This window comes from Pipra filicauda, unplaced genomic scaffold (genome assembly GCF_003945595.2).
Source record: "Pipra filicauda isolate LSUMZ 115617 unplaced genomic scaffold, ASM394559v2 scaffold74_size2892960_pilon, whole genome shotgun sequence".
Lineage (NCBI taxonomy): Eukaryota > Metazoa > Chordata > Aves > Passeriformes > Pipridae > Pipra > Pipra filicauda.
In genome coordinates, this window is record NW_024104920.1 from 2,450,714 (window position 1) to 2,478,540 (window position 27,827).

Below are 27,827 nucleotides of genomic sequence, written 5' to 3' on the forward strand. Positions count from 1 at the left end.
GCTACAACAACATGTAGAGATTACCACATTCAGCAGTGTCCCTGTGCTGGAGGCTTATCTGTCCTGGTGGAAACAGGAACACTCCTGATACTTCCAGACTTCATGCACACATCAAATGCTCAAACCCTACTCTGGGGAAAAATGGTGGTCAGTGCCAGACACCTTTTCCTTTAGCCCCTCTAACACCAATGACCTCCAGCCAAGGAGACCAAGTGTGGTACAGCCAACCATCCAAACCAGCCATCTTCTTTGTATGAATACAGTCCTCTCTAAAAACAGGAAAGAAATGGGTTAATTTCTGTCTCATGCCTTGAAGGATGTGAATCCCCCTCCACATAGGACAGTCTTAGTATTGTAGAGCTATTACTGCAAACTCAGTTCAAAAAAAAAACATTAATTGAGCATCTTTAAAAGAATAGCACCAGTTTAGACATTAGGACATTTACATTAGTCCATCCATGTACTAGGATATATTCAGTTTTTATTCTATTTTCTTCCTAATGTGATGTCTAGCTTGTTTTTCTTAATTCTTAAGACAGGGCTGGCAACAGAGCTCCCCAGACTACAGGTCTCACATTCCATCCCATGTTTTTTAATACCACTCTTCAACTCAGTTTCTCTCTGCTTGGTTTGAACAACATCACGGTGATTTACTGACACCTGTATCCAGCAGGTATAAGTGTGCCAAGCTGTCTATATTTTCATCTACCTCACAACTCATTTTTCCCATCTTCCCTTCTCTCCTCAAGATCACCTTCAGTGATCTTAAGAATTTTTTAAATTGCCAATAGCTTTTTGGCACTTAAATAACCCCAAATTTTTTTTTACATTATGTTCGAACTTTTATGTGTTGGATGCAGTCTCAAAGATAAAGAAGAGGTATGTGCCTGACTGCTTACTGACTTAATCTTGGTTCTGTTAACCTGTTTTGCTTGGCCATCTATTCTGAGAAGTCCTATGTTGCTTTCTATTTGTTATCTGTACATCTCTTTCTGTACTATTGCTTCCTAGGTTTCTCTTCTGTGGCTGAATTTCTTAGCATTTTCTCCCACAGGTATTAACCTGTAGTGTCCAAGTGTGCCTTGTTTTATTTCCTTTCCCTATACTGCCCATGGAGTACGTATCTATATACTTATTTCTTCTGTCTGTGTACTTTTACATCAATTTAACCTCATCTAGGAGTTTGTTTCATATCTCAACACTCCTTCAGGATTATCAGTATGAATGAGAACGGTATTGTTTGATAGCCTGTAGCGTGAACAATTTCCATATTTCCATTTCCACTTCAGTATTTGCTTTTGTTAACAGTCCTTATGTTAATTTTCAGTCAATGCACAATTACTAAATACAAAAAGGCACAGACTGGCTTACACATGACCTAAGGAGCTATTAGTAATCAGGATGAGACAGTCACCGTCCCAACATCATATAGAGTCTGAACAGAATTAATCTTACTGAAATGTTCATGCCCATCTCTGACCTTGCTATCTAAAGCATTCTTTACAGACAATGCAGGAGACAGGTATTTCTAGGGCAGAACTCAAGACTTATTTTAGACGTCTCCTTTAGGATGGGATGAATTGTTCATTTACAGGGAACTTTGTGACTAGACAGAAACTGAAAATAAGAGTCTGGAGCTTCGCTATCAAGAACCTTCTCCTCTACTCTCCTATGTAAGTAGCTTTTGGAACTTTGTGAAAAAGTACTATAATGGGCTTTTCCAGGAGCACTGTAAGAAGAAATGAAAACAAGGTGTGACAAAATGTGCCACTGGTGCAGTTACCCACACCTGAGATAGGTATCACAAGCTCCTTTGCTGTCAGCAGAAGAATACCACACTGTGAAAAAAAAAGGACTGTGAGCATAGAATACTCGTTAAAAAATACTAAAAAATGTGTTGTTCCTAAGAAATTATGTGGTTGTCAGAGAAACAGTCAAATGGCAGCTTTGTTATAACAGTACAATATTAGATGCCAATACAGTATTATGTATTTCAAAATATTATATATTAGTATTTCAAAATTCTTAGAAAGATGTGTTACTTTTTTTCCAATTTGGCGGATATCTATAGTGTTAGGAAGTATGGTATGGTTTAAACTCAGTCCAACTGGCACAAATAAACTGAACTTTTACAATCTGCACTGAGAACATTTAAACCAGAATTAAATGACAATTAAATTCCTTGCATGGATGATTTATATAAATGAACATATACTATGGATTCTAATCAAAAGGAGAAAATGTTTTTCAATTTGTTCTTGGCAATTTGAATAACTCCAAAGGTTTTGATTTTCCAACACAAATCTTGTATAGTACAATTAGGCTTTGTGCTTAGCACACTGATTTAAAAAAGAATGTTCTCTAGTTTACAAATAAATAAAATACAGTTTAATACACCTGACTCAACAGATGCTGTATGAAAGCATCTGGAATAATAAGTGTAATTCAAGCATTCAGGAAGAATGCAGAATCATTTTAACAAAATGTAAGAGATGCTGAAAACATTTAGATACACATAATCTGATTATTATATTGTGTCTCATTTCATGAACACCACAGAGTAGTTACAGAAAAGAATTTAGCTAGACACACTAGTAAATTTGTGTTTGCTAATCTATGCACTTGAAAGCATTACAAATAAACACAGAGCATTTAGAATGTATAGGTTTCTATATGTTACTCTACTTCTGTAGTCTCTCTTGACTGGATTGCAGGTATGACAGGAAAATATATCACTCCTTGAAACTGGGCCAAATGTGCCTGAGTTATTCTTTGGAACATGTACTAAAAGTAGTTCTGGCTTTTTAAAATACTGTGTTTCTAAAAAAAGGGTTCCTTCACCTCTGTTTAGTTCATGAACTATGTGACAAATACTAAACACAAGAAAACCAAATTATTTATTGAAAAACTGTCACCAAATGACCCTGTGTCTAAGCTTAATAAATTGTGCAAGACTTGTCATCTTTGCTGTATAAATATTTGTATTACATAGTAGACCTAGAAATTTACATATTTATCACAGTAATATACTCTGTAATATGAGCATAGACTGGAAAATGCTGACCAATGATATCATATAATTTTAAATGTATTATTCAATTTTGGGTGATACACTAGAATAGTAAAGATTTTTTTATGTGATTTAAGAGGAGAGTTTGCTCTTTTATGTCTGTATTTTGGGAAGTGGGAGATACTCAAATTTCAGTGTGCTTTTTGTTAGAGTAAAGAATAATTTAAAGCTTATGTATTGGAGGTATTATTTATTGTGTGCTAATACTTGAACAACACTGAGCTGGAAAGAGTAAGCACTATCCTGTTCCTTCACCAACTGCTGATAAAACAGCCAAGTAAGTAACAGCAATAAAGGCAACTCTTAGTATGTCTAATTGTTTCTTTCAGTTCATGCAAGTGTATTTTCTTCTAAGCAGAGCTGGAGATCAGCTGCATACTTCTGTTCAACATGCTCTCTGAAGCCATTTTAAATTTAAGTTCTTAGTCACACAATGATCTGATAATGCTGCAGTTTAATGATAGCCTTGCTTGTACTATTGTCTTGATGCGTGCAAATGAAGATTAATGTTATCAGCTATTAATGACATGTAACTGTTAAAACTATAATGTCAGCTGTAAAGCGTCAAACAACACTTCCTTTCTCCCAACAATAAAGTAATCTGGGCTTAGTTATTTTGTGTTCAGTGGATTGTATACTACGCTAAAAGCTATAATACATAACAAAAGACTACCACTTAACACAGACTACCTAAAATGTAAAAATCTAAGAAGTCCATGTTTTGACTTGGGAGTAAAAGAAAAAAAAAGAGCCAAACAAATCTAGACATATTAAAAAGCCCCCAACCTTCTGAATGCTAAAGTACCATCCCACCCAAGACGAGATGTAAATATATCAATACTCATTTAGCAAACCCATTTTTCAGCCAAACATGAACCAACAACTTTAACTGCGAAAAGCCATCATGGTAATGGCCTAATGCTAATGCAAGATGACGAGAATACTGTGCAGGGATTTGTTTAAAAGCATGAAGGCAGCAGCTGCAAAAATGATGCAAAAATATGCAAGAATGGGTTCTCAAAGCTCTTAAAGGATTAGATTAGGAAGAAAAAGAGTAAATAATGTATAATGAGGAGGGACATTAGCTATGACATGCCACATAAGGCAAAGTTACAAGCTAGCAAAAGTCCACATTGGTGTCTCAGAAAGTAAACCAAAAAAAACCAAAAAAGACTCTCAGATTAAAATAAAAAGTTCGGTTTATCCTGTTGGAACCTGTTTGATTTTTTTTTTGTTACCCACAAAAAAAACCAACCTACCCCACAAACAGTCCTGCTCTGTGCCATATTTCTCTCCCCATCCTCTCCTCTCCCCTCTACAGCTGGACATGCACTGTGCTTCCCTCACCCCAACCACCAGCTACCACAATGCTATTGCCTCTCCTCAGCAACATGCTGGTGCAGAGCTGATTAGTAGGGTTTTGGGAAGTCAGAGGTTCCAGGCAGAACTTTTGCAAATACAGGGCATCCCATACCTCAGAGGAAATGCAAAAAACCCATTCTTTTCCCTAGCTCCCACATGGTGAAGAAACCAGGGAAAAAGTCCTACATCTACTCTTTCTCTCATTCCTCTAAAGTCAAAGCCATGTGAGAGACTACCTCTTCCCCACAGATAACCCAGTAGCCCCTTTTCCAAGAGACTTAATAATGTTGTGACTCAAGTACTGTAATACAGTTATTAACAACATTAAGAGATTTCCCTGACATCAGTCAATGCTGAAGGATGCCGACTCATTGCTACAGAAGAACACCGTGAGCACACATTCCACCAAGTATCCTCCCTTTGGGAAGATGCAGTTTCTTAAAAATACTGCTAAGAGGCAGAAATACATACAATTGTCAGGTGAAAAATGTAATTACTGAAGAAACCATGTATGTATGGCCAGTCTTTGCGAGTGAAGATTTGGGAAAGGTCATTACCCTTCGAGCCTGCGCAATGGATTTTTTAGGTGAGACACAGTGTGCGCTGAACTGAGTCCACCCTTTAATCCTAAGGTTCATCTGCTGGGGCTGAGCGAGCTTGGACAGTGGCAGTGAGGTCCTCAGGACGTAGGTTTGTTTAGAGTGACCTTCTCGTAGATGGATGGCCTTACAGGGCTGACGAGCTCCATCTGCCCGGGGCAGTTTCCCTGACTGGGAATCAAACCCAGGCCACAGTGGTGAGAGTGCTGCATCCTAACCACTAGACCACCAGACCACCAGGGGGCCCCCCGAAGAAACCATGTAAGACCAAGCTAAAGCATGCTTCACATTCCTGAAAAACATAAAATGTGTTATTCCATGTTTTAATTGATATATTTGTCCAATTTTGTAAACTGGGTCTACTGGAAGCTAAAAAGCTTGAAAGAAAAGTGTCTCACTTAATTCAGAACTTTTTTTTTAACCTTTTCTGTGATATTAGGATCATTATGGTCCATGCTATAAATTGCTTAGATTCAGGAATGCATATCTCTGTCTGTGAAAATTCATACCCTCTATTAAACAGCAGCCTATTTTCCTTCATGTAGCTGTTCTAAGCACAGGTTAATTTATTAGTGTGGTCATTTAATAAACAATTTTCCCTTCTTGAAATTAAGATACATTTTATGATGGCCATCACGTACCCAATCTTTCTATTAATTCTATAGGAATTAATTTTATAGATTTTATAAGAATTAGGTAGAAGCTCAGTATTCAGGATACCCCTTTCATACAGGTGCACTCAGTTGTGTCTGCTAGCTTCAGTTCCAACTGGATTATTCGCTGCATGAGTGATTGAGAGATACCTGACCTGAAGACTAACGTGACTTTTCAGATTTCTGCCCAGCTGCATTATATTTTCTATGCTTTATCCTGCCCTTTATGTCCACTCTTGACAATACACAGTTGCTGTTTCTGTGCCACCTCTGAGTTTAGATTATGTTACATGTGCAATGCATAGACATCAATTCAATATGGTAACCAAAATAGGAAGCCTCTCCCTAATAAAATATTTAAAATGCATCTATCATAACAGTAGCTAGTTATCACAGGAGGTGGATATAACACCCAACAAGCTTGTCTTACTGCCTTGTATTTTTGAAAGTTAGTGACAGCATTTCCAAAAAAGCATTGCCCCTTGGAAATGAACAATATAAGTAAAATTCCCACTAGAGAAGGAGGCAAATTTGCATCTGTACACACCAGAGTATTTTTATCTATACAGCTTTTGCTGTTAATGCTTTTGCTTGTTTAATGGTTGATATTTTCAAAGCTTTCTCTGCTTGATGGATATTTTTTTGTCAGTAACATTTAGATTTGGGATTGAAGATTACTGTTCTGTTCTTACAGTGAAATTAACTCCATTTCTTCAAAGAAGCTTTTGAAGTGTTTTTTATGTATGGTGGAAGTACGGATTGACAGTACAGTGATCCTCTTCACTATTCTTATGATCAGCAGCTGTTAACCTATTTTTATCAACAACTTCATTGCTCCAAGAAACACTTCTGCAAAATGTGAATGCAGCTGGTGAGATCATTCCATGTGAGCAGTCTTCTCCCTATGAATGTTCACAAGCAGGTTTCAAAAAAAAAATAAATCATCTCACTTCAAGAAGTAACCAGCTGCCAAGTCACCCTCCTACATCACACAAGGCCTCTTTTTCTTTCCATTCATGTTCCAGGTATGCACAACCCACTCAGGTCATAGATGGGCATCTCCAAGACACCTTCATGTCATCCCTCTGAGAGCTTCAGCACCCTCTCTAAGGCCTTTGGTATGCTCCACAATATCCTAGGATGCCACTACTGCACACAGAACCCAAAATAAATGCTCAAAAATCGTATTCCCTTATCAGATGCAATCTCAGGTGTCTTTGCTTTCAGATTCAGGTAAAAAGTATAAAAAGAACATTTTCTGACTGCAGCAAACACATAGACTGATATCACAACGTCAGTGAGGAAAGGATGGAGTTTCTAAAGCGGAAGAGGGTATTTGAAGCTCTGTTGCCCTCTGTGTCTCTAGAAGCGGGCACAAGAATGACTCTGACTCAGCCTTGCTACTCCACTAGAATCCTTTAGACATTCATGATCGGCACCTGCCGAGCATCAGATAAGTTGTTCTGCTGTATGAATTGTGGGCACAGTGCCAAATTATTCCCAAGAAATACTAAGGAAGGACCAAAAAATACAGCGAAACTCTACTGCTTTAAGAGAAGAAGAGAAGTGCTCAGAATGAGCACTGGAAACCATGACAGGGCATGAGAAACCCCAATACTTGGCTTGTGTAGGGAATACAGCTTGGCCTGCCACTGATTTCATCCTCTATGATCTGCCATCTGCTTTCTCTTGTTGTCTGATGCATCCCTGCTTTATGATCCCAACAAAGAACTTCAGAATTTAGTAGGTGCTCAACACATAAATTAATATGGAATAATACAAATTTCTTACAGATATATGAATGTTTTAGAGATATGGGTATGCATACTATGGATGTGAAGGGCAAGAAAGCAGAACATCAATTCACTCAACTATTTTCTAGTTCTCATACTCTGTGTTTTTGCTAGTCATTGTTTCTATAGAGAGCGTCAAGAACAAACAGTACACATGTATGGACTTGATCCTCATGCAATGCATGCATTTTTAATTTTTTTAAAATCTAACATGTCTACTGGGACCATCTTTGATACACCTACCAATAAACCCCGAGGAAGGAGGGTTTGGCTGTATCTTCTCTTTAGTGTTCTCCTGAATGATGTCCCAGAGCTGCCATATAAACTTTGGATGGAGGATGTAAAACGGCTGGGTTGGATTCTTCCTACGATGCTGTACATAGGGAGTGAACAGATTGTAGTCTGGCTTCTTATACCACTGGAAGGAAAAAAGATGTTTTTTAATCTAATAGTATCAAATGTGTTTTGAACACTACATGTACAATAACATAAATGGGCTTCATTTGGATTCTGCAGAACAGAAGCAAAGGTACAAAAGCAGCCTGCACTGGTAGATGTTTTTGCTAGAAAGGCATTCCTCGCTCTGGGTTATTCTGTTTTCTTTCTTCATAGACTCCCAATAAATAATTGAATGCTTTGGGATAAACCAACCCTATCTCCCCCTCACAGATCCACATTAAAAAAGGGGTTCAAAGAGCCCTGACATGAGATCTGGGCCTGAGGGTGAATCTTCTTCTGAAAGTGTCCCTGTCCCTGCCGGAGGCAGCAGCAGCACACGAGGCAGACTGATGGCAGCCTGCGTAGGAGGCAGGCAGCCTCTAGCATCTGTTGCTAAGGGAGTTCAGCAGATGAAGGCTTAGTTTCTACTTTGCAGCCTGCTCAGCTCCAAGCTCCCTGTGCCAAAAGCCATCAGATCAACTTGTCTACTGGAGCTGCAGCAACAGCCAAAGCAGAGACTCCCCCAGTGACAACCAGGTGGACATATGCTGCTCTCGGTGAGGGGGTGGATGGCAGGGCACAGATGGCTGTGTGACAGTGGACATAAAGGGAAGACTGGTGGAGGATGAGGCCTGAGAAAGGGGGAAGAGATTTTCACTAGGATGTATTTTGTTTGGGAAGGCAGAGGGGAAGGTGGGGAAAAATGGATGCAATTTTTCACCTTTCCTGATAAAACCTCCTTCTGAAATCTAGCAATGTTTCCTCCTTGGCAAGAACACAGAAAACTCACTGTTATGTGAAAATAACAATGTTTTTTCAAACAAACGCCATCATCCATCTATCCTAGCATCTCAGAACAGTGCATTCTAGGACAAATGCTACAGAAAAGTTTTTGACCAATAAACCAGCTTTGACCAATTCATGAAGAAATAGCATTCTCCACTCAGATGAAGACAGACCCTGGGGTTCATCATGAAAAGTGAGAACAAGGAGACTATAGTGGTAAATACATTCATTTTTTCCACTGCTTTCAACTGATTGGGAAGAAAGGTCTAAGCGGACATCTTACCACATTCAGGTTTGCGGAGTAGGGAGCAGGATCCCAGGCAACTAAGACAACATCTTTATACAAGGAGCTGTCAACAAAGTGATGGTTTGGATTGGTGAGAATCTGCAAACATAGATGCAAAGAATTGGACACCATTAAAAGCATGTGGGATCCAGAAAAATGCAAAATCCTTATCTAAAATAAACAGTCCTACCCAGGTTGCTATTTGTTCTGCTTTAGTTCAGGTGGATTTTAAGCATCTTGTTTTGTTAAGAAAACATATAAAAAAAAAGCTTAACCATAAACAGCAGTCATGACAGTTTGAATTGGCAGTATGCTGAATTACTCTCTATCTGTGAGGGATGCGATGGGACCACTTGAGATGCTGCATAATTGTATATCAACATTACCTTGTATTCTGGAACTTGAAAATGAAAGGTACATTATTTTAAGACCGCCTGCAGGATCCTCTTAGACACAGAGCAGCTTTCTTTGAAGGGCTACAGCCCCCAAGGGTAATGTCTTTCCTGCTGCCCACCCCCTACCAACTTTGTGGTCGCTTTCTCATTTCAACAGCAAGTCAGTCTCATTTCAAGTAACTCCAGAAAGGCAAATCAGACCATGACTGTACAGGCTTGGTATACCTAAGAAAACAGTTCCAACAGCAGGCACACAATAGGGCTATATTTGAAATAACTGTCATTTTGCGCAAATCGACTGCTCTCATATAACTCCTTCCTGCATCTCCTGGTACTCTGCCTGATCCTCCTACCCCACTGGAAGTTTACTCTTCGCTCCTGCTGGCTAACCCCTTCCAGAACCCTCCATGTGTAACCAGATCTCTTTGATCCCTGGTACCTCCAATGTCAGGCAGGTTCAAGCTGAATGATTTCAGCACTAGTCGAAACAGCATGAATTTGGTTCCAGCTGTTAAACTAATCAACATTCCAGACAAATAAATTCATATTAATTTTCATTTCCCTTTAGGATCCAATGAGTCGTATTTGATTATGCATATTTTTCTTCAGAAAAACAATATTGTTGCCATAGCAATATTTTCCCTACCATAAACTTTGAGCTTAATGATTTCCATCAGCCTTCTACAACGAGAACAGAATTAGTCATGTTGCTGTCAGCATCCCCAACTCCATTTCTCAGAGCAGTTTTCACCTCAGAATGTAAACTCCTTTTTTGAGAGTACAGAGTAAACAGACCAAAAGGTCAAGATTTTAAAAGCTCGGTTCCAGAGTTACCACACAAAGGAGCTCTTACTTGCCTTGCAGGAAGCAAGAGCCCTTTGGACGTAGCGTTCACACAAATTTCGCTCTCAGTGAGTCTGCATTCATATGTATGAGATGAGTTTTTTCCTGCAATAACAATATATGTTGTGGCTGCATAGTCTTCTTTCATGTCCTTTGGGCTTTGACAGCAGAGAATATGAGGGAAGTGGGCCGCAGCAGTCTTTTTATCAAGTGAATATAGGAATTTTCAACATCAAGGAGGAAAGGAGGGTCAGTAAACCTGTATAGGTGACCCAGCTTCAGTACTGGTAGGGAAAGCCACTTTCATCACGTGGCCTGTGCAGATTTCACTCTCAGAGAGGACAACACTAGTTTCTCAGCAGGTGGCCAGAGTATCACGGGTGGCTTCTGACCTCTCTGAAGGTGCAGAAAGGTGGTGGGAATATAAGCACTTGTGAGGAAGCCGTGTGAGCTGACCCGGCAAGAACTTCAGCATGCCCTCTGTTTTCTGTTTCTTATGGGGAGTAAGCCTTATACAGTGCAGAAGAGAAGACCATGGGACCCTCCATTACCACTCCAGTGGCAGCATACTGCAGCAGCTCTGGGAGCCCAGGAGGACCCCAGTCTGCCCTGCCCTGAGCAGTGGAGAGCAGCTAGTTTAACTATTTAATGTCTCAGAATTCGCTGGAGAGCTAACAAAGCTCAGATCACTCCCTGAGAGCATTTCTCTCTTCTGCTACAGGGAGCCTACTGAGTCTAGTCAATTATAAGAATTTTCTAAACTGTTCTCCTTGCCTGGCACAAGTTCAGGCATGGTCAGCACCAGGACATTTTGGCAAACACTAAAACAGAGAACCATCAAGGAAAGGAAAAAAAACCAACAAAACCCAAAAAAGTAAAATCATTTACATGAAAATCCATGTTCTCTGATACACCAATTTCAGCACTAAAGCCAGAATAAGATATTTCTGCTTTCTTCCCCAAACAAAAGAAAGGGGGCGTATTTAATCCAGATCACGATGGCAAAGAACATGAGTTTATACACACAAAGAACACACTCACCTAAAGAGGAAGAAAAAAATGAACTCATAAGAATCACAGTAACTGAAAATTTTGTTCTCCTTCAGCGAGAATCAGTATGGACAGAGCATGCTTACATGGCCAACCATACTAATGGTGTTGACTAAGTAAACATTTCAATATGTCATAAAATTTCACAGTAATTCTGTTGTTGCTTTTTGTCTGCATTTCATGAAGAGAAAAGAGGTTTGGTTTGCCCAAGACTGGAATTCAGGTAATAGCTTTTTCAAAATTGAAAAACTACTCTCAACCATAAGGTGTCACTGTAGCTCAATGCACGGTTATTTGTTGACACCCATATGCAGAAAATCCCATTTTCTATTTCCATTCAGATGAACAAACTCGCCTAATGTGTAATAATTAGTGTACATTAAAGTTCTTTACTAGTTCATTCTAAATTTTTGAAGAATGATGACTTAAGCTACACATTAAGACAACTCAGTTTCCATTTCTTTTGGCTTCCAGCAAGAAAATAATTGGAGAACTGGAAAATATGAGGAAAGAGCTTTGGGATCACCACAGCCTGGATTTTGTGAAGATCCTGTAGACAGTGTGACAAAGGTCTTCTATACTGACAGCTCTGGCATCCTGCAGAGCCTTTGCAGATGCAGGACACATGAGAAACTTTACAAACCACTTCTTGAAATGAGGCTATCAAGTAACTACCGCAATCACTCTACACTGACAGCAGTGTGAACATCCCTGTAAGGGAAAACTTTTACCTTCTCTACATCATGACTGTTGAATCACTAGCAGCTTCACAGATTACCCAACGCTTTCTCAGAGGTTATTAATTTAATGTCATATTGTACAGAAGTGACATTGACTTGAATTCACAGAAGGAAGATCTTACCTGAGAGTTAATGATCCGCATGGTTGTTTTATTTCCAACATCTTTTTCATAGCCACGTGTTGGAGCAGAATTAAATCTTAAAACGGCATCATGAGAATCTAGGAGCATAAATGAGGGGGTAACTTGTTTTTCTTAGTAAACAGAACAGTAAAATAAAACAAATTATCTAAACCAGTGCAAAATTTACACATTTCTCCTAATCTCGATATTTTAAGGATGATAAACATTCTACTGTGCGCAAACAAAATCCTCTTGCATCTGCCATATGTTATTAACGTAAAATCCAGTAAAAAACAAGTTCAGAACCGCCTATTAATTTAGCTTGCAATACTTAAGTACTTCTCTTAATTGGATAAAGTTAATGTGGGAAGATTATTAGTACACCCAGTACAGACAATTGCTCACTACTTCTATCACAAAATTTACAAAGAATTATTCCATGCAAAAGCATGTACACTACAAAGATATCTAATTGCACATTTGAATGAATAACAATGCTTAACTATAAGCTTGTGTTTCACAGTATTTTGTAATACCTGAAAATCCCAGACTACCCCAAGCCTATTAATCATACCATGTACTTATTCTCAAACTCAGTCTTAAAGAGCCTCTGTAGGGAAGCCAGCCCACATATCTGCTCACACACAAAAACCATCTTAAAGATCTTAGAAGTTTGGGGTTTGATCACAGATCCCTGTTACTTCCCAGTGATGCCAAAATAACTGGTTCTCTCATTAAACAGCATGATCACGATGGGAGTGTGTGTTATACTTGCACAGTATTTCCATACCTACTTTCATTTAGGAAGAAATTCTTTATAGAAAGGGTAATCAGGCATTGGAATGGGCTGCCCAGGGAAGCAGTGGATTCTCTTTCACTGGAGGTTTTTAAGATGAGACTGGATGTGGCACTCAGTGCCATGGTCTAGTAACCACAGCAGTGTTGGATCAAGGGTTGGACTTGATGATCTCAGAGGTCCCTTCCAACCGAGCTGATTCTATGATTTAAAAATAGTCGGAGAGGTGGGGGAAAGGAGGGCAAAAGGTGGAAAATAAATTAACATTTTTGCTTGTGTTGCTAATAGGAACACGGAAGAGGGAGCTAAAGGCCTATGAAGGGACGAGTCCTTTGCTGCTGCTTTCTTATGCCTTTTTTCCCCTTTGGAGAGTAAATCATAGAATGGTTTGGGTTGGGAGGGACCTTAAAGATTATCTAGTTCCAATCCCACTGCCATGGGCAGGGACACCTTGCACTAGACCAGGTCGTTTGGAGCTCCATCCAGCCTGCCCTTCAACTTTTCCAGGCATGGGGCATCCACAACTTCTTTGGGCAATCTGTTCCAGTGCGTCATCACCCTCATAGTAAAGAATTTCTCCCTAACGTCTAATCTGAGTTTCCCCTCTTCTAGCTTAAAACCACTCCCCCTTGTTCTGTCACTATCAGGGGCCTGCATAACAAGGCCCCTCTCCATCTTTTTTTGTAAACCCATCTTAAGTTCTGAAAGTAAGGACTTTTGGCTGCAGCAATGTCATCAACCAAGGGTGTACAGCCCTAAACCCAGAAGTCATGTATGGAGTGTTTTCCCCACTGTTGCTGACTTTGCCGTGCCTATGTGGACATGGAGGTGCTCAGCAGGAATGGCAGGCTGAGTCCACAGAGCAGCACCTCTGGTGCCTCTGGTGCCTCCAAACTGTCAGGTTCACTTGCATTTTCAACCAAGAGCTGGTAGCCCTCGTGCCAGGTCTGGGAGAGGGCAGTCTTCCCCTACAGCTGTGCATGCACAGGGATAAAGAGCATTCGTAACTTTTTCTCTGTGGTCAGAGTATCACTTTTTCAAGGATTAGAGAGAAGGTGGAAAGGCACGGTCAAGAGCTCAGCTGTAACACACACTATCTGGACTCTGCAGGGGGAATTATAACTTCAATAATACAAACATGCTGGAGCTTCCGTTTTCCATTTTAAGTGGGAAACACTGGCATGACATGGACCTGTTGTAGCAAGTCCAGAGAAGGGTCACTAAGATGATCAGACAGGGCTGGAGCACCTCTCCTATGAAGACAGGCTGAATTAAGGTTGTTCAGCCTGGAGAGGAGAAGGCTCCAGGGAGACCTTATAGTAGTTTCCAGTACCTAAAGGAGACCTACAGAAAAGTTGGAGAGGGACTTCTTACAAAGATGTGTAGGGGCAATGTAGGGATGTAGGGGCAATGTCTTTAAACTGAAAGAGTGCAAGTTTAGATTAGATATAAGGAAGAAATTCTGTACTGTGAGTGTGGTGAGGTGTGGGAGAATGTAAATACTATGAATCCTGGAAAGAACGACTTTAGAAGCGGGTCCATCACAATGGCAGCTCTCCAGGATCGAGTGGAGTGGAAAAACACCGACGATTCACGTTTTTATTGTACAGTTTTCCCTGGACTATGTAATTCCCCTACCCCCACGGCCCCCGCCCACACAGCGCCATGTTGTCTCCCCTCCCCGAACCGGTCCCCGCCCCTGCACAGGCATTATTGGTTGTCTCATCCGCTTCTTCCCAGTCCCTGGCTTGTTATTGGACTTTGGTCCTCCTGTATCCCCAATTGGTTAGCAGAGCCCTCAAGCCCTTTTCCCCAGACCTTAGCCCAATCACATTCCTCCTTCTAAGCCCTCCCCCAGAGACCTTAAAAGCCCACGGGAGTTTCAAATAAACCACTTTTCGCCCTTGGAATCCAAAGAGGAGACTTGGTGGCTCTTTCCTCCTTCTGAAGGGAGATCATGCCACTGAGACCCTCTCCGAGAAACCACGAGTGAGGAGTCGCTAGAATAAACTCTGTTAGTGAGGCACTGGGACAGGTTACCCAGAGAAGTTATGGATGCCCCATCCCTGGAACTGTTCAAGGCCAGGTTTGATGGGGCCCTGAGCAACCTGATTTAGTGGATCTAGTGTAGGCCTTATCAAACCCCATCTCCTCCCTTTAGGCAGCATCAGATGAAAATTTCCCAATTAAATCAAAAGCTCTTCTGTAGAAAATGGCATAAGCTTCTGTGCCCAGAATCTTCCTAAGAAAATGGGTACACACAGGAGTGAGCAGAGCCCAGGTACTATGTCAAGCATCAAAGTCCATACCTGGGCTGCACCTGAATGTGCAAATATGACATGAAGCATGCTGTAATACAAAATTATGTAAATATGTCACAACGTGCTAGGGATTCTCCAGTACAGCACTAATCCATACTAGTGTAAACTGGGTACCAGGGAACACTGACAGAAGATTCTGTTTCACACAAGGATAACATGTTGGAGAAGGGAGGAACTGTTAAGCTTTTTCACCTCTAAGATTTCTAAATTAGTGAATTTAGAATTTCACGTTCTTCATGTGAAATTGGGGGTTATCCAGGTGTGATTTTAGCTGCAGGTCAGCCGGGCACCTCTGCTATGCTGGAAGCATAATAGTTTGATAACACTAGCAGATCTAACATATCCCAGAGATTTAAAGGAAACCTGTACGAAACCCATCTGTGTCATAGAGGTGATACCATGTGATAAAGTACTGTGACGTGAAGTCCTGGAACATGCAAGGATTAATGAGTGAACATCAAAAGGTTTTTATAAAGAGCTGAAGGAGATAACTCTTCTTGTTCCAGAAACAAGTTTTAGACATACATTTCCCCCTTCTTTCAACCCACTTAGCATACTGCACATGTACTACTAAAATGAAGACCTACTGAGACGATAACACAGTAGTGTAGTAGCATTCATTTTTAAAAAGAAAAAAAAAAACTGACCTGAATTAGTTTTATGGCCCCACAATCCTTTTCTGAATAGGTACCACAAAACTCCCACCCTGAGGTGAGGAATTTTGAGTGACACTGACATCTCGGCAAACCTGCAAGTTCACTGACTCAGTGCAGCAATGAAAAAACAATGGGTGAAGGTACTTGAACTCATTTAAATTCAGTCTCAGAAAAGAGGTCCGGGGACTTGATCTCAGTGCATGAAGCTACACAAGGGTGTGAATTCTTTATGTCTGTGAACTCTAAACATGCAGGAGATGAAGAAGACACTCTACTGCTTTTTGTCATAGAGACAAAGTTCAGTTTGGGACAGCAATATAACAGCAATTCCTCTATGAGCCACTGCAAAATAAAGACCAGTACAACACTGCTTTGCAGAATAAAACCTGAATAAGACTTTGATCTGCTAAAAATAAACGCATGTTGCAGAAAAATGTTGAATACAGCAGACCTGATGACACCAGTGCCTCCTTCATACTGCAGGCTGTAATATGACAAGAAAGCATAACTGTTTTTTTAAAGTTAAATTATGACTTCAGGCCTGATTTTGTTTTCAGTTATATTGTCCTGAAAAGGAACAGCTTCACTAAGTCCATAAGTTTGCATTCATGCAACTCTGGGGAGAGAGAACAACCAGACTTTACAGATCTATGCTTGAGGAGAATGAACCTTTTGAAAGATGAACACGAACACACACATATACATATTTATACACGTGAATAGATGCATTTCACCCACCTATTTCATCTCCTAGAGAGGAGTTCAGTATTGCACCAGCAGACATAACTACTGCACAGCTCCCAAAGCCATGTGTATATAATTTGCCCAGTGGAATTTGGGGAACGTGCTTTTCCCATCCAAGAGTGGAGAATGGAGCCTCCTTGCCATCTATTGTTTTCACATTCACTCTTTCTTTTAGCTCACAGAATAGCTGGTCTCCTGTCAACTTGGAGTTTCGTTTCCCCTTGAACCGCACCCCATGCTTATTGGTACTCAAATAATCTTTCATCGCCTTCTGCAGTCGAGGGTTTAGCATCTTGGATGAGACATCCCCTTTCCAAAGCTTGTAAAGAAAGGATTTCGACATTGTAGAATACAGCCCATCCCAGTCATCAGATTCATCAAGCATCTGGCTTCTCCTATGCTTTATGCTCCTTCTCCTCATTCTTCTCTGATGGCTCCAGTTGTTCTGCAAAATATTTACTTCTGCATTATTCACGTCAGCTGAGATGAATTGTTCTATCTCTTGAAGGTGGCTGTGTGACCGAGGCTGACCAGCAGCAAATAAATAATCATCATTCACTTGGTAATCACTTTTTGATTTTCTTCCTAACTGGGATGGAAAAAACTCATCTTCATTTCTAAAGGCATCTTCCAATACAGTCCATTTCTTAGAACTTCCAGTCCCTGATTTAAATGTACCTAAGAGATCTTCATTAAGAAGTACCTCATTCCCATCAATGGTTTCAGAGAATGATGGATCATGAATGGCTCCCATGATGACTCTCTGCTTGCCTTGAAGGGGCAGAAGTCTCTTAGTTTCAATGTAAGAAAAGGAACTTGGAACTGGTTCAGCAGTGTTGCTATCTGTAAAATAGATGAACATCACCAGGAAAAGAAGACCCCATGCAAAGATACCAAACAGCATGAGTTGTTTCCATTGCTTCAAGTTAGGTTTCATGGCAATGCCTTTACCAGCTCCTCTGTGCCTTGAAGTATTGGTGAAGGAAAATGAAACCTGTAGAAAACATCAAGTACTATTAAAAATTGTTCTAAAAATAGATACAATTCAGAAATATTTTAACACACATTGATAGAAGGTGCAGAATTCATCTCCAAGCTGTAGCACAGAAGATTCAGTAGCAGAAACAAACTCCAGAGCCTGCAGACACTGTAGGAGTGACACGCTTTGGCTGTAACCACACCGTGACAGCTGCTAGCTACAAAAGAAGCTGGTGGCCAGTTTCTACAGTAACACTGGATCCTGCCTTCAGGGAGATCATGTGCCTGCCTGCTTCTGATGTACCCAGTGTAGCATTAAGAGAGCAAAAGCAAAACCCATGCCTGGCTGCATGCACAGTGGGAACAATATTAGCTGTCTTCTCTTTTGCCATTGAAAGTCCTTATGTAGTGGAACTGTGAGCAAGGCTGTCCCCAGAGGGACTAGGCAGGGACAAACTCTAAGCTGGCAGCCATCCTCTGCCCACAGCCTGGAAAGGATGGTGCTCTGTGGATATCATCAGGGGGCATAAGGGGGCATTCTACCAGAGGGGAACCTTTTCCTCAGCTGGTATGAACTGGCACAGCACGAGTGGCTATTTGTTGCCCAGTACCAGACTCAAGTAAGAATGACTGCTGTACCTCTGCCATGGATGCTTGGATGCTGCATGCCCACTGAGTTGGAATGAAGGAGTTCTGCACATCAGGGTCTGAGGGGTTTGTATTTTCCAAAAAGGAGAATGGATGGCACAACTATCTAAACACATTCCTTTAGGATAATATAGAGATTTACATAAAGGGGGTGGGTAGAGAATGCCAGAACTAGACCTGGAAATCTGTGCTCTACTAATATCTGGGGGTTTTGGACAGCTTGTGCATTAGTGGAGGCATGCATGGTCCAAATGAAATAAGGTCTGACCAAGGGGGCTGTGTTCCAAGGAAAATACACTAACACGTTGCTGGACCATCAAGCACGCTAAACCCTTACATGAACCCACTTTCTTAATCAAGTGGTGTGGGCATCGGTTACAAAGCTGACTGAAGAAAGTACAGCCCTTCCCTATCATAAATCTTTACCATTCACCTCCCTGCACCATAGTCATCATCAGCCTCAGTTGCTACACTTCAGTGTAAATCAGTGTACTAATTAGAGACAGATCACTTAACTGATCTGAATGTAAAAAGAAGCCCCTTCTTCTGAAGTTTTCTTTCTAACCCTATTTGTTTCAAGAGCCTCTTAATGGTGGGACTTAAGAGTCACTTGTACCAGCCAGATGCGATTAGGAAAGGAGAAGGGGCGTAGGGGCAGGCTTGGCTTTCACTACCGGCCTGTGCCTCAGGAGCCACCACCTCATCATATCACATCTGAACAGCACACACAGCTTACACGCCTCTGATAACACACTGCCTGCCCACACCTGACCATCACGATGGACCAAACCCAGTCACCATACGCTGTCACCTTTCTGCAAGCTGCTGAAGTACATCAAAGCTAAGTGCAAAGTTTAGATCAAAGCTATAACTAAAGCTGTGTTTTCACATAAAAAAAACCCCAGTAATAACACCAGTATAAGATGTTCCCCGCTCTGTCCCATATTCCTGCAATGTGCCTCTGCCGCTGCCAATACCCCTGTGTACGGGGCTGGCATATTACAAACTGAACCAGTAAACTGATACAGCAGAGGAAATACATGTTAGAGGAGTTTTTTTGTTTTAGTTTTGTTTTGTTTTGTTGGGTTTTTTTTAAACTGGGTCAGCCCCTTTATCCACCACAGTGTGGTCACACAGCCAGTTGTTTCAGCACAAACAGGGAAATCGCCTACCACAATGCAGAGGCGAGAACAAACTGCAGGTTTTGTATTAACAGGGATAATTCAGGCTAGCATTTCTGCTGACCTCCTGAGAATGTGAGACTGCAGTATTACATTTCCAAACACAGTCTATTTTAACGATCTAGAAAAAGCCTAGAACATTTGGCTCAAGGCAACGTCCAAACAGAGAGAGAATTCATAAAGTTACACTTGGATGACACAATTTTATTGCAAACACATTCATTTCTAATACACTGAAAAAAAATCATAACTGTGATAACCCAGTGCTCGACACACATTTGGCTTGGCTCACAGAAACCACATGGGAGAAAGCTATTACTCCAACTAACCCATTTCCTACTTGCACTCTGCTGCTGCAAGATTTTTCTCTGCAGTACCTCGACACTCCCCCCTCTTCTAATTTTAAATCACTGCAGGTGATGTCCTGTGGGAGTTGCCTTACAATATATGGCTGTTGTGCAAGTGAGGTCTGCCCTGAACTTACTGCAACCTGCCCACTCATCAGTGTTCAGATGGTTTGCATTTTTAAATCAGCATTCTTCACCCATCTGAACTGCTTCCATCCCTTGTTATCATTTTCCCTGATATGTTTCCCAAGCACTTTTCAACACGTGGCTTCCAAACCACTGTGTAAGTTAGCCTTTGCTCAGTCAGATGTTTCTTCTGCTGAATATACATTTCTTACAGGATTGCAATGGTAGCATCTTGCATAATCTTTTTAACAGATAAGCTTGCAGGAAGTCAAAGTTATAAAGGAAGAGGTCACTAATATTTTTCTGAGTTATTGAGTCACGTAACAAGTCCAGCCACAATTTAAAGATAATCCATAACAAAATCTCATGTTTTTCTCATTTTTTTCCCAAGCTTTGTTGTATCTTATAAACAGAATGTTTTGATAAGAAACCAAAAGGTTTAGTCTTACTTCAGGTGCGAGACGACAAAACTTTCTAATTGTCTGTGATCGCATGTGTTTGGTGCAGCAGACTGCCTCAGCATAAAAAATTAGTCAGGACTCCTAAATTCAATATTCAGGTTAAAATCTGACAAAGGACTGAGATGCATTATTAATTATTTTTAAATTAAGGTAAACTAATTTCCGTCCCCCACCCCCAACACTTAGGAGGTCATGAAAGCACACTCATCTTGGTCAGCACGGACATATAAGCATGCATATGATTACCTTCTTTGTGCAGAAAAAAATCATCTGTGTAAAATAAAAAACAGCATACAACAGTATATTTGTCAACACTGCAAGCAAAAGGAGAGGGACCAATGAGAATAAATCCAAAAACTTTACACATTAGCCACCACAGAAGCTTATCTGCAATTCCTCGTTGCAAGTGGGGCCTCAAAAAGGATACTCAAATCTCTTGAAGACCAGAGCTATGCAGGCAAATCTCTGTGCTGCTTTAATGTTTTTTTGCTCACAAGAAATGCCTTGTCCTCCAGCAGTACAGCTGAGCTGGAAATGAATTCAAGGTCATTACTGTATTAGTTGCAAGAGGACTTCTACAACCTCACAGGATCTTGAAAGCTGTGTGTGGAAAGCTGCACTAAGTCCAGAGAAATATCAGTTTATCTTATCTCCCTCTACTATAAACATCCAGTCCTCTCCCCCTCAGCCCCTGCAGCTTCTCACACCTCACAGTCTCTGACTTTGAGAATGTCTGGGAGGAGAGGGCAGCCCTTTCGCATGCTCCCCACCACCCTCCCGCTGGCAGCAGACCCCTGCGCTGCTCACAGGGGTATATTCCTCTTTACCACCTGGGGATGCACTTGGATTCTCGCCCTGTGCTGCTGAAGGCAGCACATCTCAACTGAAAAGAAAAAAACATTTGTGTAGGACACCAGAAATGATGATTGCAATGAATTACACTGGCCAAATAAATAAAAACAGGTGGCTTCATGGGTGCAATTACTGAAATTCACTGGATGCTTCAGGAATAAACTTCCATCTCTCTCTTATTTACGCTCATCATACAGCTTCCAAACTGTTAAAGCAATTCTACACAAGTTTTTAAATTATCATTAACGTTTCTCATTCCAGCTTCACCATCCCTGCCATAATAATCCTCTCTACTTACAGACAACGGAGACTGCTGGAGTCAAAGCTCTTGCTAAGGAGGACCAAAGGAATAAGTCTACCCCTGGGGGAAACACCCAAGACTTAACCCAACCCAGCTTCCTCTTCAGCAGAAATAATAAGCCTGTTTGCCCCAGAGGCTGAAGATTTCATTTTCTTACATATCTCCCTTCTGATGGGCTCTTTCAATCATTAACTGATTTCAGTTCCAACTACCATATGGAGAACAGCTTTTTTCTTACCCAGTCTGGTTGTTTGCACAAAAGCCACGGAAAACATTAGACAAGGTACAAACCAGTGAAGTGGGCAGAAAGGGGAGACTTATTTGCTTAAGAGAAATACTAGCAGCAGCTATGAAAAAGAAAGGCAAACCCTAGTGGTATCTTTGATGCATCCCAGGAAATAAAGGCAATTCCCCAGTGAAAATTAAAGGCTGATTTTCAAGAAACGGCACCCACTTGTGGGAAATTTCATTTTGCTATGCTAAGATGCAAGAAACCAATGAGTTCCCTCTCCCTTTATAAAGCCCATTGTTTTGCAACAAGGAGCACTTTTCATTTTTTCTGAAGTAGGCCTCCTGACTATTTCTTAAATGAGAAGAGATGGATGAGGGAGATTTTTTTTATTCCTTTGAAACATTCCTTCCTTTCAACACTGTCTATTGTTAAAATTAATTTGTACAGACCCTGGCAGCTCAGAGGTCAGGATGGTTCAAGTTGATGTGCTAAGATGTGCACTGTTATGTTAAACAGGGTTTTTCTTGGCTGCAGCTTTACAGCGAGAAGGTCACCTCAGGGTTATTTGGGGTAGCAAATGTTAGCCGTGGGCAACCATTCCCAAAGGGCTGAGAATCAGACCAAGGTTTACTTGATGGAAAGCTTAGGCGGCCTGAACAGACAGCAAATGCTCCTTTAGTTTGCTTCATCTCTCAGTCAGCTAATTCCAGCGTATTAAGAAACCTCTGGCATAGGGCAAGACGGCTGGAGGCTGCATTTCCAGGGTGGGGAATACACTCGTCCTCTCATGTAGGGAGTGCCAAATTGGTTTTAGTGTTATCGCATCATTTCTGCGGTGGAAGCCACACAGTAGTCAGCAACAGACAGGCTGTGGGGAGTGGTGACTGCCAAACGGTGTATATTAGTCTGTGGATGGCCTGGGTATTTGTCTTATTGGCTGTGGTTATGCCTCCTAATTAATGAATCTCTTTTGGACAACTTCCTTCTTAGTCCGGATAAATCTGGCTCTTTCCTTCAACATTATTCAGAGGAGTCAAGCTGCACATAGTATTATTTGTGGCAACCTAAAACAATGTCTTCTGAAGTGAAGAAAAAACACCCAAACCCAAAGAAGCAGGATTTTTTTTTCCAGTATTGCCTTTTAAACCTATTTTAGTTATATACTTAGGAAAAATTAGGCATTCAAATGATGGTATTGCTAACCTGAATCACCACTAAACGAGGCATCCCAAGCTAGGACATTTGGAAAGCACAGTCTCAGGTTCTTGCTTTTGAGGATGCAGGCAGACAGTGTGCCTGTTCTCAGGTCCCCTAATAAAACCTAGGATTTCAAGTAAAAGGGGAGGTGGTGGAGTGACTTTTTTTTTATTATTATTTTTACTAATGACCCACTTCCAGGAGCTTAGGCTGTAAGAAAATTGCCAAATATAGTGAAACTTGCAGTAAAACTCACTTGAGCTAGCAACCTGGCAGCTGGAGAAATGCTCAGTGGGGTTTCTGTCAAGGAACGTGTCCTAGATTATTCTGCAGGAGACTGGGGGCTTAGATGCATCAATCTCTGGGTTTTAGTGGGAGGTCAAAGTTATCTTCTATGCATCTGATATCTACTCTCCACCCTCCACCATAAAGTTCAAGCTGCCTAGCATCAAAGCCAGCTATCACTTTCCCACAGCCCACAATGCCACCTGCACAGTCCAGAGACCACAACAGGTTATTTGAGTGTGGGCTGACGGAAGGGAAGTAAAAATAGCTGTACCAGCTCTTAGCGTTCACATATAGACTTTCCCACCACCAATGGAAACGTTCAACATGGCAGCAATGGTCAGAGAAAACCTGGCTTTGCAGTGACTGACTGCACCTCGGGGGACAACCTCCACCTACTCAACTTGCAGCAGCTTCTCTCAGGAGCCATGACAGCAGCTCTCACTCTGACATTCCCTGAGATTCACCACTCCAGCCAGGATCTCCTCCCAGATTTCAAGTCAGGGGAGACAACTCAACCTCTTTGTCTCTTCCAGACTGGTTATGAGCCAATCACAGTCTCGTTATTCTAACTGAGGGTTTCTACAGAAATGCACTACATACCACTTCATGTGAAATTCAGTACAACTTCAGTGTAAATTACTTCCAGGCTCTTTAATCAAAATTACAAAGGGGCAGCAGTGTCACAGAGTTATGCTGAAAACAAGCAATTTTCACAACGTAACTCAAATCACCCCCCACGGCCTCTCAAGGAGGCCCTCACATAGCCACATACTCCCTGCACTCAGCCTTTTCTATTTCTGACCCCTGTTTTTGCCATTTGCACTTGCCATACCTTTGTCATGTCCTGGCCCTGTTCACAGCAGGACACAAAGGTTCAAGGCTGCTTCAAGTTATTGCAAATGCCAGTGGAGCTTGGTTCCACCATGGACAGGGGTGCAGAAATCACCACTTTGGCCACAGTCCCTAGCATACCCTCACACACAGTAAAGAAGCAGATGAAGTATCTTTTCTACCCTTGCAGATCTACCAGTGTGTTTTGGATGGGTTTTGCTCACGTTTCAGCTGCCAGAGCACTGCCTTTTGATCCAAACAGCAGGGGGGTGGAGGGGGAATCAACTCATCTACATCAGTATAAAACCACCGCAGATATCCAAAGACAGTGCAAGTCACTTTTCCAAAGCGAAATTCAGTATGCCACTGCACAGTTATGGCATACTGAATACAATCCAGCTTTGTACAAACACCATCCTCGCTGGTTCCACTCTAACACCTCAGCAGTTCTCTTGCAGAACAAACCACAGAGCCGCACGTGGTTTTTCTGTGCTACCTTTGTGCAGCTCCCTCACATAAACTGCAGCTTGCAGAGGAACTGCAGTTGTTCCCAGAGGATCTGATCACCATTAAGGTCCTGCAAAGCCAAACTCTGTGCAGGCTGAAACATCAAGCTAGCTGAAGATAAAAGCCAGGTGTGTAAACAAGGTGACCAGACTAATGGCCATCACTTACTTGTGCATCCTGCATTCATACATAACCACCTTATTAAGGTATTTAGTTTTATTGCTGCAGTGAGGTCAATGAGGAGAAAGTGAGTAACACAACACAGGAAGGAAGAAGCAAGGGCTGAGGGAGGCTGTGGCACTGGACTGGATGGGAAAAAAGTCCGCCTGTAGGGCAGCATAGAGGATAGAAAGGCAGAGAGACTAAAATAAACTATGCTTATAGTGCTAGTGGAAGAGCAAAACAATACCTGCCAGAAACAGGGACACCTCAGCACCATGGGGGTGAGAACTGGAAGTGAAAACTTCCTTTCACTGGAACGATCACATCCTTCCCTTTGGGGAAGCACCAGGAGAGCCTTCTACTGCTGAGGGCAGGCTCTGGACCTGAGCATCCTACCCTGTTTCTCCCAATCAACAAATGGGAAAGAGGCCACCACGTTCCTTCAGCAGGTGGGAGGTCTGCCTGAGCGGCAGGACCTGCGCTGTGTCTTTCCCTCTTATTCTGGACAGTCCATCCCAGTTTAATGTGCTGCTTCCTGCCAACCCTGTGCTTGGGAAAGGGGACTCTTGGGCACTGACCCTGTTGCTTGTAGATGGAGCACATCCCTTGCACCAGATCACCCTTGGACTGACCTTTGCAATGAATTAGCACCCAATACAGCTGCACATATTTTCCCCTGTGAATGTTACTTCAAACCCCACACAGAGATGCTCCAAAATACAGGCACAGATGGTGCCTTAGGACCCACAACACAAGCAGGGGTTTATACCCATCTTCAGCACAGCCTGGCTTTCTGTGGGACTTATTCTTCCCTGCCCAAAGAATAAGATTTTAATCCCATTCCCCCTAGCAAGAGTTCAGAAGCAGCCTGTGCTTATGTTCTGTTGTCATGTGTAACTAAACAGGATGGTAAGAACATCTTAATGCCCCAAAACAAGACAGAGAGATGCAGAGAAATGGATAGTACTACTCAGTGTCTAATAAAACATAAGAAATAAAAACCCAGCCAACAAACATAACTGTATTTGGTCCCTCCCTCTTTTTAAGGGACAGCTTTTGATACCATACTTGCAAAAACACATAATTCAAAAAAGGAAGGAAGTGCTCTGAGGGTTTTTTATTTAAAGCTTGACAGGATAAACAAATCACAGTCTCATTAAATCACACAAATCTCAGGCTGCATACAAGACTAAACCACGAGAAATAGGACGTTACAAATCCTCATGCAGTTCTACACTTCCAGCACAACAGCTCATTTTATTTCTGCTCTTGGCAAGGTTAGAATAAAAGGCTTCTTTTCTTTGCTCCATAAATGTTTTTAGATGCTATATCACTTGAACTTAACACAGTAGTAATTGCACTGAAAAAGGGCAATCTGAATTGCATCCTGAAAGAAGGAAACATTTATGCTAACGCACACATGAACAGAGAGCACAGTTACAAAAGGTCTGTTTCAATTCTATCACAAAAAACTTAACCAAATTCGCTAACTCTTCCAGGCAGAAGTGCTTGGAGAATTTTCATTTTCTATTCTAAAGTAACACTTCTGATTATCCAGATCTCAATATAGCAGTATATTTTACATCTGCCAATATGTTCTTACTGTATGTTTCTAAGCCTGTAGGCACAGTTTTGCTTTCCTTTTTATTACTAATTTCTTTATTAGACTGTAGTTTGTCTTTTTACATTTGTTCCACAAAACAAGCAAGCCTGCCCTTGTTTAAAAACTCTAAAATAGGACAAATTGTAACAAATTGCTACTTTTTTCTCAGCTGTATCTCAGTGCCAATTTCTATTTGTTTTATGTTAGCAAAATAATTGTAGGAGGCCGTTAAGAAAATCATCCTTGTTAACGTCTCATTTCTATATACTTACATACATACATACAAACAACATGCCTTCTATGCACTTATTTGCCTTAGGCTAAAAGCTTGAAAAAAAAATTTCACCGTGGAAGAAGGCCTGCCAAACTGAAGTATGAAGTCAGTTTTGCCCTTGTTACATTACAATCTAAAAATGAAGTTTCCTGGACTGAAATAATTTCCCCCCCTTTTTGTATATTTTAATATTTAACATGACTATGCTGATAATAAGCCAACTTACACTAGCTGGGATGTTTTGTTTGGCTTCATAAAGCAAAATAAAGTGGTATTAGTATTTTTTTTTCTTTTTTTTCTCTCTGTTCTGGCACTGTTTTATGCATGGCTCTGGGCAATATTAGCTTAAACTATGACTAGATCAACAGAAATCTCTTCTGTAGGGGATACAGTTGTTTGTAATCTGACACGAACCACTGGAACCTGAATTCTACCTGCCTGGAAATTTTGCAGAGAAACAGGATCTTTAACAACTACCATTGTGAAACCAGTATGAGCAATAGTTACAAAGCAAGGTTGTTGGTTGGATTTTTCATAGCCTTTTCTCCCAGCACTTGCCATTCATTCCCTACAAATACAACTGGCTTAACAAGGTGGAAGTAGCAGAAAAAACATTAAGGTCTCTGAAATCTCTGACACCATTAAAACAGCGAGAAACTGAGGTGAGAAGGGAGACAGCTGGCTAGTTCTCAAGATTATTTGCATTCGTTGTTTTTGTTATAAAAGTTGAAATGATGGGATAAGATTCTGAGACCATCCTCACTGGATGTAACTATGGAATTACCATTTGATGGTCATTTTCACCATCATAAAAGACAACAAAATCTGAAACCCTGTGTTTTGAGATCTACTACAGATGAATCTGTGGAAGAGTAAATACTTTTCTTTCCAAGATACTTGGCAGAGGTTTCTGTCATGCCTCTAAAGTAAAGTCTCAATTTAAATACTGACTTTGAAACCTGAAGCTAACCAGTATACATGCAATACATTCCTTTCCTTCTGTTGTTCAACAGATGGGATTATCAAAATTTTCATTAAAATACTGCCTAGTATTTCAATTGATGGCTATGTCTCTTCTTGGTTTCAGCCAACAGGCAGGCCTTTGAATTATTCCTGATTTCATTAAAAGAATACCCTTTAAGATTGCCTTTAAGTAGCTGAGACATGTAAACCCTTGCCTGTCTT

At 41.1% G+C, this 27,827-nt stretch overlaps 2 protein-coding genes across 4 annotated transcripts in view; one reads left to right on the plus strand and one right to left on the minus strand.

Moving 5' to 3' along the window:
• The window catches only part of LOC113985754 (pinopsin-like), a 78,010-nt gene extending 76,403 nt beyond the window's left edge, over nt 1-1,607 (plus strand). Inside the window, exon 6 of the mRNA XM_027716756.2 lies at nt 1,595-1,607. The gene's annotated coding sequence lies outside the window, so the exon portion shown is untranslated. The remainder of the gene's footprint in view (nt 1-1,594) is intronic.
• Nucleotides 1-27,827, minus strand: part of ST6GAL2 (ST6 beta-galactoside alpha-2,6-sialyltransferase 2) — a 57,062-nt gene that overhangs the window by 8,625 nt on the left and 20,610 nt on the right. For all 3 annotated transcript variants that reach the window (XM_039389617.1, XM_027716753.2, XM_039389616.1), the window contains exons 2-5: nt 16,649-17,648; nt 12,138-12,235; nt 8,985-9,086; nt 7,721-7,895 (exon numbers count right to left, since the gene is read on the minus strand). In XM_039389617.1, the coding sequence (XP_039245551.1) occupies nt 7,721-7,895; nt 8,985-9,086; nt 12,138-12,235; nt 16,649-17,591 (1,318 nt within the window). In that variant the 5' untranslated portion in view covers nt 17,592-17,648. The remainder of the gene's footprint in view (nt 1-7,720; nt 7,896-8,984; nt 9,087-12,137; nt 12,236-16,648; nt 17,649-27,827) is intronic.